The 13570-nt window shown below is 35.1% G+C and overlaps 1 protein-coding gene across 1 annotated transcript; it reads right to left on the minus strand.

The window, feature by feature from the left end:
* Positions 1 to 12: 12 nt before the first annotated feature.
* On the minus strand, positions 13 to 11190 carry LOC113060802 (fatty acid desaturase 2-like). The gene is made up of 13 exons (XM_026230003.1): positions 11036 to 11190; positions 10047 to 10291; positions 8870 to 8980; positions 7050 to 7247; positions 6788 to 6889; positions 4154 to 4279; positions 4007 to 4067; positions 3088 to 3164; positions 2891 to 2988; positions 1347 to 1443; positions 1188 to 1267; positions 986 to 1111; positions 13 to 115 (listed from the first exon to the last, which is right to left on the minus strand). The coding sequence occupies exons 2-13, from the start codon at positions 10251 to 10253 to the stop codon at positions 28 to 30; spliced, it is 1371 nt and encodes a 456-aa protein (XP_026085788.1). The 5' UTR covers positions 10254 to 10291; positions 11036 to 11190; the 3' UTR covers positions 13 to 27.
* Positions 11191 to 13570: the final 2380 nt, after the last annotated feature.

Here is a 13570-nt window from a genome sequence, read left to right on the forward strand (position 1 = left end):
TCTGATTGGTGGATTCTGCTCAGCTTTTTATTTATTTTTTAAATGCAAACAGAAGTGGAGGTTTTTATTTGTTGAGGTACGATCCAGCCAGAGTTCTCCAGATTTTTCCAAAGACCTGAGGAGAAGAGTAAAGGAACAGTTAGAGCTGAAACATCTGCCAGGATATGCACACAAAATATAAATAAGTACAGATCCTTCATAAATGTGACCCTGGACCACAAAAAACCAATCTTTTAAATTTAGATTTATGCATAATCTGAAAGCTGAATAAATGATCTTGCAATTGATGTTAAGTTTGCTAGGAGGACAATATTTTGCAGAGATGCAACTATTTGAAAATCTGGAATCTGAGCGTGCAAAAAAATTCTAAATAATGAGAAAATCATCTTTAAAGTTGTCCAGATGAATTCTTAGCAATGCATATTACTAATAAAAAATTAAGTTTTGATATATTTACGGTAGTGAATGTTTGGGATAAAAGTAACCCACATCGGTTTCTATGCATTTGTAAATAAAGTAGGGCTGTAACAAGTCTGATTAGATTAGAGTACATTATAAAAAAAAAAAGCTTTGATTGCATTTTGTCCGTGTCAGTTAACCAGCAAAATACCAAAAGTGGTGCATTCCACGGATAAGAATCCATGAAAAGCATTACAAGACTGTTTTCTGAGGTTGCACAAAAATAAAAATCACAATAAAGCATAGTCATAATCCGTTCACAAAGTCATAAAATTTGTGCAGCCTTTCTAAAATACATCTGTTAAAACTTTGCATCCACATTCATGTCCCTAAATGAGAAATTTTCACCAAATTTAATGAAAAAATAAACCGGTATAAACAGCAGTTTGAAAAATTAAGTGTTGGCCAAACTGACCCCAACCAGGCAGACTGTTAGATTTGTGGTCAATGTTGTTTCATTTAAGGAAAGGTTCAGAGCAAAAATAATTTTGAAGGTGAGCCGTGAGATTTTAGGTGTGCATCATACCTGATGATGTCGGCAAAGGCCCCGTACAAGGTCTTCTCATGGTACTTGACTCCGTATTTGTCACACAACGCTCGCACGTGTGGAGCGGCGCGCCAGTAATTGTGCCGAGGCATTGTGGGAAAGAGACTGGGACAAGAACAAGGCAGAGTTGTGAAATGCCGAAGATAAACTGAAGCCATTTTCACACTTTTGTATTTCTTACTGGTGCTCGATCTGAAAGTTGAGGTGTCCGCTGAACCAGTCGTTGAAGGGGGATTGCTCGATGTTACAGGTTGCAACCAACTAGATGACAGAAATAGCATAGAATGGGTATGGAAGAATGACTTAAACCCAGTAGACTGTGACGGCTCAGAATGTTCACCTGCATGCTCAGCCAGTCTTGGTGTTTCTCGTAGTCGATGTTCATGGGGATGTGGCTCATCTGGGTCACCCAAACAAACCAGTGACTCTCCATAAACCTGCGGCCCACAGGAACACCACAATCATGTGACTGTACCCTAACCAGGATCTCACGATTACATTGTGTTACACTAAAATACATATCAACTGTAGGTCACCCAAAGCAATTGGTGGCGAGGTAACCCATTAGCTATGTTTACATGTAACCTAATAATGTGATAAATGGATTGACGGCTCAATCAGATTGAAAAGCCTTCTTGCAAACACCTCAATCAATCCAATTGAGCTTAAACCAAATGAAATTGATCAGATTGTGTGTGTGGGGGAGGTGTTTTGGGACTTTCTGAATCTGAAATCAGATTGAATTCATTTCCATTGACAGAAATGAGCAGGGCATGTAAACATACACTAATTGAATGGCTTTGATAGCATCAAAGCACTTCACATGATACTGCTCTTATACAAATCAACATATTCTCTCTCAAAATAAATACTTTAGTCTTTTTTGGTGGGGTATCTGGTGGTAATTTGATATATGGGTAGTTTTTACCCAATTTTACATACTTATTTAAAACAGGAGGAAACCTGCAGAACATTTAAAGAAGATATAATGTGGAAATTAGTGATGCACCACATTTTGGGCAACCAGAAATATTCAATTGTGGCTTGAAGAGTTCGGTAGAGGATGGTAATGTTTAACGAACCCTTCTCCGAGGTTGCATTTTGATAATGTCTATTTGGTGCACACAAATGGGATAAACTACAACAGGTAAAGATGTCAACTGTGCAAACACTGATTTCAAATTTTTTTTTACATCTTTTATTGTGATTACATTTTGGTCAGTGCCATTTTTAGTTAATGCACTTTTCAACTGCGGACAGATGTGAATAAAATGGCTAGTAAACAACAGGACAGAACCTCAGGAAAGCCATTCATGCCCAAATCTCAATAGTCAGCTAGAAAAAAATAACACTAACGAGGAGCACTTAGATGAAGATATGCACTAGATTACACATGCTTTATCAGCTACTTAGATTAAGTCTCCATTCATTTCTCTTGAAATAAATTTGTCATGGAAACTTTTGGTATAGGTGTCCAAAAAACAGAACAGAGGAACACTGAGCCAGCTTTATGATCTCTTACACACCAGCAGCTGTGAGCAATCAATGCTCCAGCGTTCTGATTGGTGCAGGAGGAGTGGGCGGAGACTAGAGCAGTCAGACAATGAGAGAGTGAAGAGTGAAGGACACGCCCACACCGCTCTCTCTCTCTCTGGCACAAACAAAGCAGTGTGTAAAAATAAAACCGTAGACTTTTTCGTATATTCCAATACCAAGGCATTTCCAAAAATACTTATATGGTAAATGTCCAAATAACTAATATATATGGTTATTTTTTTATAAGTGGTTGTATTTTGCTTCTCAGCCAATGAGAATGCATTTGGAATATTACATTGGAATTAAATTTATTTTAAGCAGAAGTTGTAGATGAAATGATTGTTTTACCTTACGAAATTAAACAGAATCACCGCCCAAAACACTCCGTAGAACTGTGTGTAACACAGGAAGTATCGAACGTAGTAACTTATACACCACGCGAGGTCCTAAAAGAGATATGACGAGAAGAGATAAGATAAGATAAGGACGAGAAAGTGCTGTAAAATCACATTCAGCTGCATTAACACGGCAAGAGCCAAACCTACCACCCAAAGACCATGTAAGATCATATTGTGAAAGATCTGGAACTGGAAATAAACCGGAATGAGCAAAGGCGGTCCAACTGAGAAACAACGACAGAAAAATGTGTTAAACCTCAAGCATGGTTATAAGTCGTCATACAGGATGGAGATATTTTGAGTGAAAATCATAATCTGCACATAAACAGGCATTTAAAGCTTATTTTAATATTTAATATTTATTTTAATGATAACACATTGCCAAATGTTTAATATATGGCAAAACATTTTTAGTTTGGTGAATATGTTCAATATGATATTATTTATATTTAACATTTTTATTGAATATATATATATATATATATATATATATATATATATATATATATATATATATATATATATATGATAGGTAAAAATTGATAGCCTGAATTTACTGTAAGTCAGCTAAATGCATTCATTTAATTTAATTTATATATGTACGTATGTATGTGTATATATATTACAGTATATTTTAATGTATTACAAATTTTATGTACAGCTCTGTTGGGTCACTGAGAATTTTTATATGTGTGTGGGCAATTTAATATTATTATTATATATTAATATTTTTATATAACATATTTAATAATATATAAATAAATGGCACTTATATAAAATATATTTATATTATATTATGTAAATTCTACATAAATGAAACTTTCTAATTATAAATGGTACATTATTATTATAAATTATATGAAAATTAAGCAATATTTGTTTAATAGAGGATTAAGCAAACGAAAACATGCATTCAAAACAAACTGTACAAATCAGAAAACCTTCAGTTTATCAAGAAGATCTTATCTGATTGTTATTCATTTTCATTAGGATCCGTTATGATATGAATTATGATATATTCCAGTAGGAACTTGGTAAACATCCCTGTAGCCATAAACCGACTTACTGAAGAAGAAGTACTTGTGCTGATGGTTGTAAGGCAGATGCTTGATCTTTTTAATGCCGTACTGTAGTAAACACAGACAGAACGAGTCAATCAGACCCGATCAGGTATTTTCTTCATGCATGAATCATGTGGATAGTGTGTTTGTACCTCCACAGGCTGCACTTTTCCCACCACAAACGCGTTGAGCATGTTGACATCCGGGTCCTTCTTGAAGACGTTGGGTTTAGCGTGATGCTGGAAGTGGCGATGGTTCCACCAGCACGCAGACGCTCCCTGAGGAACACCGAAACATCAGACACACAAACAGACCAAAACAGGTCTCCAACTGAAACTCGTACAAATTTAGATGTTTTATATGTAGCAACTTTCATGGACATACAAACAGCACTCCTCATGCGACAGCACATGGTCATTAGCATGATGCTAAGCTAACAATGTGGCAAACTGTATCCAAATGCAGAGTAATCAGATTTTTATTTTTTTGGTATTGAGCTAATCATATTTACATATATATTTATCTTTTTGAACATATTGTTTACAAGTCCAGTTTTGTGTAGAGAAGTTACATCATATCTCTGTTGAAAAAGACAAGGCACAGTGTGGAAAAAATACACGTCGCACAACACCTCTTTCAAACAAATGAATCATGTTTATACTGTACATCCTGGATGAAGTCGAGGTACTATCACATACCTACACATACTATCACATACTATCACATACCTACATCTGCTAGGATGACTTTGCAAAAAAAACAAAACAAAAAAATAGGTTACAATTGCTGACACGCTAAAGCCTAAACTGAGACTGTTTGTAAAAGTGGTCCACACAGAACATGTTTTAGCTTTGTCTTCACTGCGCTGATTTGTAATAGTTGTCTATGTAAACTTGCACTAGATGGATGTCTTTTCGGGATGTAACGATTCACTCGTTTTCTCGATGCATCGATTACAAACCCTGTCGATTCATATGCATCGATCTTGAAACATGATTTTTGAATCGTGAATCGCCGATCTTGGACAGTAATCGATTCAAAATGCTAAGAATCGAATGAATCGCGATTTCTATAGCGATTCAATGCTTTCAAAATGTAAACACATTAAATTACTACACGCACGAATTAATGGAGACTTTGAAGAGTGTTCGTGAATCGTGCCTCTTATCTGTCCTTCACGCGCTGTATCTGTTTACCGCCTGAGACTGTCACAGGATTGCTGACGTGTGATCTATAGGATTCGTGGCCAGTAATGCTAACGTGAAGTAGTTTTACTTTTCTGTAGTTTGTCAATGGCTCTCTGCATCTTACCGACAGAGTTACCGGAGCCATCGAAAGCTGTATTTATTGCATGGACGGAGTAGAAATGTAAGTGTCTAAATCAAACGCACAGATCCATTGAATGATAAATGTGTTTAAACAATGCGGATTAACCGAATATACGAAGGAAACTTTTAAAATTAACCACCGCATTAACAACGACCTTGAATTAAGAGCGCGAGGTTTATCTGATAATCAGATGCATGAAAGTAGCGTTTGTTTCATTAGCAAACAGACATCTGGCGCGTTTCCTCTCAGAATCATTCGCTGATGGAGAGGAAAAGTTAAATAGAGATGAAGACGTTTTCGCACTGAAAGAGAAGCGATCCAGGCTATATCTGCAGCTAAACTGAATAAAAGCAAAATGAACTGATGAAACAAAAAAAAACCCCACAAACAATTTATGAATGATGCAGTGCTAATTGACATTTATTACAGTACAGAAACTATAAAGTATATTTTCTACCTTATTCTGTGCAGAAAATTTAAATAATTGCTAATTAAATGTAGCCTAGTATATAAAACAATCATAAAATTGCCATTACGACAAAAATATCGATTACAAATGATTGATTATTGTCCAGCAGTGTATTCGATTTATTACAGCTAATTAAAAGTAATTAAAAAAAGAAGATAATTCCTTGTAAAAAAAAAAATAATTATAATTATAATTATATAATTAATATTATTAATATAATTATAATTGAATCGAATCGAAAACCTATGAATCGTAATCGAATCGAATCGCTGCCTTGCCAAAGATTCACAGCCCTAATGTCTTTGTATGTCTCCCGCTGTGTTTTTAACTTTTTCAACTTTTAAAAACTTGTGTCTCGAAACTCAGCCTTCTTGTCCAGGTGCATGCTAGTGTTTGCCTTGACGCGTTTCTGCTTTTTAATACCGGGATACCATCGTTATGAACAGATGTAATTGGTTTGTCTTTTCAGTGTCTCTCTCATCTCATAAACTGCATCTCAAAATTCTGCCTCCTTTTCTTTTTTTATTTTTTTATTTATTTAAAGAAACAGGGACAGCGTACAATAAACATTAACCTCAAAGGGAGAGATGCATAGTATAGGTGGATACTAACTGTTCAGGATTTTGCATTTTTGATTTTACAAATGCAAAATACACCGTAATGACTCGATGTCATTGAAATCGTTTTTTTAATAACTTGTGGCGAGATTTTTAGTTGCTGTGTTAAGTTCAACTTTTAAAAGGCCTCTCTTAACCTCTACCTTTTTTTTACAGGTGGAATTATTATTATCGTGCCTAAGAAAAAAAATTCTGATGTGCATCTTGAGACGAAACAATGGAACTGATATATTTTAACGATCGGTCAGTCCAGTTTCCTTTCAGTAAAAACAGCCCAGGCATGCATTTTAGTCTAGGACTAGGCTTAAGCCTTGTCCGTGAAACTGGGAGATCATTTCTTATAGTGAAGACTGGGCAGGATATGTTGGTACCTTCAGGTGTCCGATGACAAATTTGTGCACTAAGTGATTCCACCGAGAGGTTTTACACACGGACAGATGACCGAAGTCATGCTGCAGCCATCCAGCCTGCGACTGTAGACATAAAACAAACAAAAAAATTATCATTCAGTGTATTTTTGCATCAAGATTGAGTCTCTTTACAAGAAAAAAATCCTCCTCGTTGGATTATGGTTACCAGTTCTGCTGCTCTTTTTAAACATTGTCGCGATTATATGAAACATGTCCATTATACCTGTGCGGTAGCCATTAAAACAGCAACGACGGCCGTGTTGATCCAGCCGGTTCCAAAGTGCCACACCAGCATCAGGGCGATGACCTCCAGGAGCAGGATGTGACCCAGATGCAGGATGAAAAACAGGGGCTGGGTTTTAAAACACCCCTCAGCCTCCAGACGCTCGCGAAGGGCTCGGAAATCCTCCACAAGAGCAGCCTGAGAGAAAACGAAGGTGACATCACAACAAATACAGTCCTCTATGGGCACAATCGCATTTAAATGCAGAAGTGATGCATGACCTGAATTTTTAGGGCGTGAATGTAGAGGAGTGAAAGCTGAATTGTGTGACTGGTGTCTTCGGACAAAGGTTAATCTGAGCGGTTCATTGCTTTTTGTGCTTTAATGTCACACTTACGTAAGCCAACAAGCTGTTATTTGGGTGTCTGGGAAGAGGAATTACCGTCTGACTGTCATTCTGTGATGTGAAGATCATGACCCAGAACTCATAAAATACACAGTAGCTGTTTTCTGGGATTGCATCCATTGTGCAGCAGTATTGAATTGAGAACGCCTTTTAAACTGCAATACAATTCCTCAGTTTGGGACAACTTTTTATTAAAAAGAAGGGGAAACATTTAACTATTCATTAGGTTGCATGGGAAGAAACTTTTTTGCATAGACAAGAAAATTCTCTTATTAGCACGTGATATAAGCACACATTCGTGACCGCTCTTTCTGTTAAACATCTCAAATGAAAAACTTTGGACTTTTCCATGAAGATGATGTCGAATTTGAATAAAAAAAGCACAATTTAAATTGAAAATGAAATACATTAACATTTATTCACTAAGAAGACACTTGTAGAGATAAGGAAAATCACAAGATGTATATATAAAAGCTAATTTCTGCAACTAAATAATAATAAAAATAAGTATTTAAAACTTAATATCTCATAATTCTAAATTTTTGTTGTAATTCTCTTTTTTTCCCCTCACAAATCTGAGATTAAAAAAAATCTGAATTAAAGATATAAACTCTGAATATATACTGTATATATGTGTGTGTGTGTGTGCATGTGCGACATAATATTTCATTTAACAGCACAAAAAAAAAAAAAAAGCATTTTTAGAAAAGGGAAGTTCATCAGTTGAACTAAGACTGACTGTTTGACAGACTTATTTAAAAATGTTAAAAAGCTAAAAATGACTTGGCATTTGAAGATGCAATCATTTCCCAGAATCCTTTACCTGATAAGTTTCTTTGAATTGTAATTCAGTAAATTCCCGTCATCCAAATTTGAATTTCAACTCAACTTCCTGTGATCCAGTTTCCCGCTCATTAACTGAATTCTGAATTTAATGCGTGCATCTTAACCAGAAGGGCAACAGATTGATGGAAATTCAACTAGATGTCATTTTGATTGTCAAATTTGTGATGCTCAGAAAACTCGGAACTGCTGTCTAAATTAGATGCACATTATCCAGTTTAAAAAAATCAAATACTTTATTTACTAAAAGTACTATATAATTTTTTTTTAATATTTTAGATTTGGCACGCCTTCCTTACTCTAAATTCAAAGGACTGGCACCCTTATAATTTCTGACTTCAAATATTTATTTGTCTTTTTCTAGTAATTCATCATACATATTAATATGCATCATCCATGTATATTATGTAAAGCGCTTTGGATGGCCATGTGGTCTGTTGAAAGCGCTATATAAATGCAGTCCATTTACCATTTACCATCCAGATATTTTAAGAAAATCCATATTAAATGGACTGATGGCATGTTTTATTCATCTATTCTGTGTAGGTTTAGGTTATGTCTCGACACTCACGTTTTTCTGGCAGTCTTGACTGGGTTCAGACGCCTCCAGCTCCCCGATTAACAGCGGCTTCATGTATTTCCTCACCAGCTGAAGGTCTGGATGAAACGCCGTAAACGCCTCCTGTTACACCAGATCAAAGAAATACCACACTGATAATCATTATTTTATTCTTATCTGAATCAATCCCAACAACACTGAAACAAACAGCTGCTTTAATAAGCCTCGTACAGTACCTAGACATGCTGCATAACTTCTTACATTTACTATATTTGAATGTTTATGCGTATTAGTATTTGTATGATTAATTATTCACAATTTCATGAATTTTTTGTATAATGCATACAAATTTTGGTTTTGACTTTGCCAAACGTACTTTATAAAGTAGGTTTGGCCATAATCTATGGAAGCACATTTCCGCCACAGAACGAATGCACGGGAATTGCAACTTTTTTTCCAAAATTTGGACTTTGTTTCATGCCATTGAGTAAACGTTTGACTTTTTTCCTCACAAATCTAATTTGCATCTCACAATTCTGACTTTTTTCTCTAAATTCAGTTTTTTTTTTTTTTTTTTTCTTGCCACAAAACAAAAAAATATAAGAGGTAATCACAATATTTTGTGTTTCGAAATTCAGCCCTTTTTCTCGCGGTTTCAAGTTTATACCTCACAACTGCAGATTATACATTCCCAATTGTTAATTATCATAATTACATTTCAATTGTGAGTTATTAAGTATATCTCATAATTCAGATTTTTTATTTTTTCAGAATTCCGAGAAAGAATTCTGAATTGTGAAAAAAAATTCGCTATATATTTTTTTTAATTCCATGGCGGAAAAGGACATTTTATTGAACATTTTAACCAAAGGTCAAGGCAGCTCAGTAGTGCATGAGCCTTTTTTTGTTTATACAATATTAGAGAGTAAAAATGTATACATTATATAGCATTTTGGGTCATGATGCACAACATGTTGTCTTGGTTGATTTAGAGCCTGTTTTGCAGTAATCTAGTCTACACTTAGATATAATAGAAAGATTTTAGCACAATTTTTTAACCATAAAGAAAACAAAAGGATGCCTATCTCACGAGGCTACGAGACACATCCATTGTTGTGCAGTAATGTGATATATATAAAATTCTCCCGTGTTAAATGTACTGTAAATGTACTGATGTCGAGTGTTTTACCGTAGCATCTTCTCCAGCATAGTGTCCGATGATCCTCAGTCCTCCGGGGTGTCTCTTCACCCACTGGCTCACATTATAAACCTGTCTTTCCACCACGATCCACTGATCTCCAGACTTCGTGTGTTTCTGCACCTCCTCCCAGGTGTAAGTGCCCAACCTCCCGTTGGTACCGGTGATCCGGTCCGTCTGCTGTCCTCCGCCGCCCATCACTGATCAAACGCTGACTGACTGATGCTTACTTTGCACTGTAAGACCATTTAACTCAATTAAATATTTCAGAATTTTTATGAAAGTTTCTAAGAACAGTTTGACTCGCTTGAAAAAGCATGCAACAAATTGCATTTGATGTTCACTTCTGCCATTATGCACAATTTAAAAATAATAAATAAAGAACAATTCAACATTGTTGTAAAAAAAATAAATAAAAAAAATCCCTAACTTCCAAAAATGATGCACAAAAAGCTGACTAGGTAGGGAGCTCTAATAGGTTTTGAGACACAGCCCAATGTTCAGGCATGATGACAAGTTGATATCCACACTGAAAGCATCTTTGTTCAAGTAAAAAAAAAAAACATTACCTAATGTATTATTGTGTTTAGGAATGAGACAGTGAATGCCCACATAGCCTCATTAATTATGCAAAGGAACCCAGAAAGGCTCGTGCTGAAATACACGTACCGAAAGATTTTTCTCGCTTCATCGCTTTGCTTTAAGTCACATCTGTTACATTTTTTTCTTTTCTTTTTTCAATTTGCATGACAAACTAACATGCAAAACAAAAATCAACTCTTAAATCTTCAGAACTGCTTATTTGAACATTTCAGATGAATAAACTGTTAAATATTGCATTGAAAATGAAAAGGCATCTTTTCTTTTCATTCAAAGAAAATGAACGTGTCAATGCATGTAAGCATCCTTTCTGTTACAATACACGAGAAGAAAGAAAGACAGAAAACGCACTTAGGTTAAACATTCAATAATTCACTCACCCTCTCTGCGACACTTTGATCACACACTCTTATGGTAGTGTGTGATGAGAAAGAGAAGCGTCACTCTTCATCACTTGTACTTCTGCAGAGTTCCGAACTGATCATTCGAGTGCCACCGGCCAATCAGCGCGCGTCTCTGCGCCAGTCTCGCGGACGATCAGCCAATAGGAAGAGAGAGAGCACTTTGGAAGGGAGGGGAGCGCGCGGAGGAGATAAAGAAGAGTTACTTGGGTTCGAGTCTCACATCCAGCAGGAAGAATGACATCATACTAAACCAACATCAGTGATTTTAACTGAAACATAATGTAAAAACGCTACATTAAAAACCTCGTATTGTTTATAAGAAATGTACATTACCATGCATAGTGAAAGTGAGCAAAATTTCAGTGACATAAATTGAATTGAAAAGCTATTTAATAGGTTGGCATCAAGATTATATAATTTATGAACATCAGTCACTATATGTAACACTGTCATGCCCAAAACGTTGCTAATATTGTACATTTTAAGTTCCTTCCAATTCATTTGATCCAATATGAATTCAGAATCAGAATCAGAATGAGAAAGAGCTTTATTATATACATTAAAGGAAGTTGTTCTGGTGACAGAAGCTTCCAGTACAGAGAGACAACAACAACACACAGATAATAAGAAATATACATTAATAAATATAAACAGAAACAGACAGAATTTGTATATACAGTTGTGGTGTGTAGATGGAGTAGAATTTACAAGGAATGGAATTAGATGTAAGGTAGCATTGAGAAGGCTAAATAAAAGAGGTATCGCACAACTTTTTATTAAAAAAGAAGGGGAAACATTTAACTATTCATTAGGTTGCATGGGAAGAAACTTTTGCATAGACAAGAAAATTCTCTATGCTTATTAGCACGTGATATAAGCACACATTCATGACCGATCTTACTGTTAAACATCTCAAATGAAAACTTTGGTCTTTTCCATGCAAAAGAAAACAGTGACTTATTCTGAACCTGTTTATTTTCTATACAGCTGCATTTTACCATCTATCACAATTTGTATTCACTAGTTTTATTAACATCTGTGAATATTTTTTTTCTCTGATAAAGCCTATAATAAAATAAGATAAGATGATTAGGCCTACATGATCATAAATGCTAATTTGCATGCACAGAGATGCATAAAATAACATTTTGTGGCTGCAGCTTTACTTTCCCTTTAGATCAAAATTCTTTTATCAAATGTTTTATCAGACGTAATTGCTAGGTTACTAAGTAATCAATCGCAGACTTCTTTCTGATTTCTAAAAGTGATTTAGACATTGTTTTTATTGGTTATAATGCATACATCATAAAAACAGTTGTAATGGTTACAACAGCCATGACCTTCATAAATTCATAAAATCATGCAGGCAGAAGATGGGAGATATTTAGTACAATTTGTGCACAATTAGGAAGTGTTTATCCCCTTCAAACACAACAAAAGTGACTTTTTAACATTGAGTCAAAAGTCTGTGAAGAAACCGACTACTTCCAATGGATTCAACTCCCAGTTTTGAGCTCTTCATAAACATCATTAAACTTATATTGCCCCAGTAAAAATCCTTTTTGAGCCCTAAAACATGAAATGTGGTTATAAAATGAATAAATGTTACCAAAACCTCATGGAAAACCCACCTTGTGAGTTGCCACCATTTAATAATGGACAGGCATCATAAAAGACGACTTGACTTTGTTGTGAATGAGTTAGAAAATTAATATGAAGATTTCAAATGAGGATATCATCTCATAATGAATGAAAATCTTAAAGGCAGGTGGTATAGCCTGATTTCTGACCTGAATCTCAGCACTCAGCATCAGGTTCAGAGGTCTATGAAATGAGCTGGCCATGCACGACGGGGGTTTGTGCTGCTCTGACACCGTGGAACATCAAGGATGAACTTTGATGCATTACAACAACACTTCAGCAGAAAAACACTTATATAGGGCAGAGTCATTTAGACACTTCAGTACATGCAACACCACAAAAAATAAGAAGACACATATCTATGACATAAATCTATTCCAAAAAAAAAAAAAAAATCTAATAACAGTCATATAATGAGTTAAAGATCAATAGTTTATAGTATATTACATTCTGAACAGGCGATGTATGACTTGGAAGCCGGTCCATGAGTGGACTTCATTCAGATGTGGTTTTTTGTTATTTTCAGCTGAGTGTGAATCATCTCACTAAAATTAGGTTTTTGCTCAGCCTTCGCCAGTTTGTCCTCACTGTGCCACCGTTAAAATACAGTACATTTGTTTGTTTATTTATTTTGTGTAGATATTATGCACATTCAGAGCAGAAAGTTGAATTGCAGTTGATTTGCTGACATCAACATTTTTACTTTAGATTCGTGCCTACAGTTTATTTATAGCACCAAACAACTTTTTTTTGTCTCTTATTTGTATTGTTTTTCATAACAATATATCTCTTTTATAAAAATGAAATGTAAGCTTTTAATATATATATATATATATATATATATATATATATATATATATATATATATAT

Source organism: Carassius auratus, chromosome 42, assembly GCF_003368295.1.
Source record: "Carassius auratus strain Wakin chromosome 42, ASM336829v1, whole genome shotgun sequence".
NCBI lineage: Eukaryota > Metazoa > Chordata > Actinopteri > Cypriniformes > Cyprinidae > Carassius > Carassius auratus.

Excerpts from the sequence above, each read along its gene's own strand:
- LOC113060802 (XM_026230003.1), bottom strand. The coding sequence starts at position 10,253 with ATGGGCGGCGGAGGACAGCAGACGGACCGGATCACCGGTACCAACGGG. Across the intron at positions 6,890-7,049 it reads TTTTAATGGCTACCGCACAG|TCGCAGGCTGGATGGCTGCA; the intron begins GTATAATGGACA and ends TTATGTCTACAG. Across the intron at positions 116-985 it reads GCCTTTGCCGACATCATCAG|GTCTTTGGAAAAATCTGGAG; the intron begins GTATGATGCACA and ends TCTTCTCCTCAG.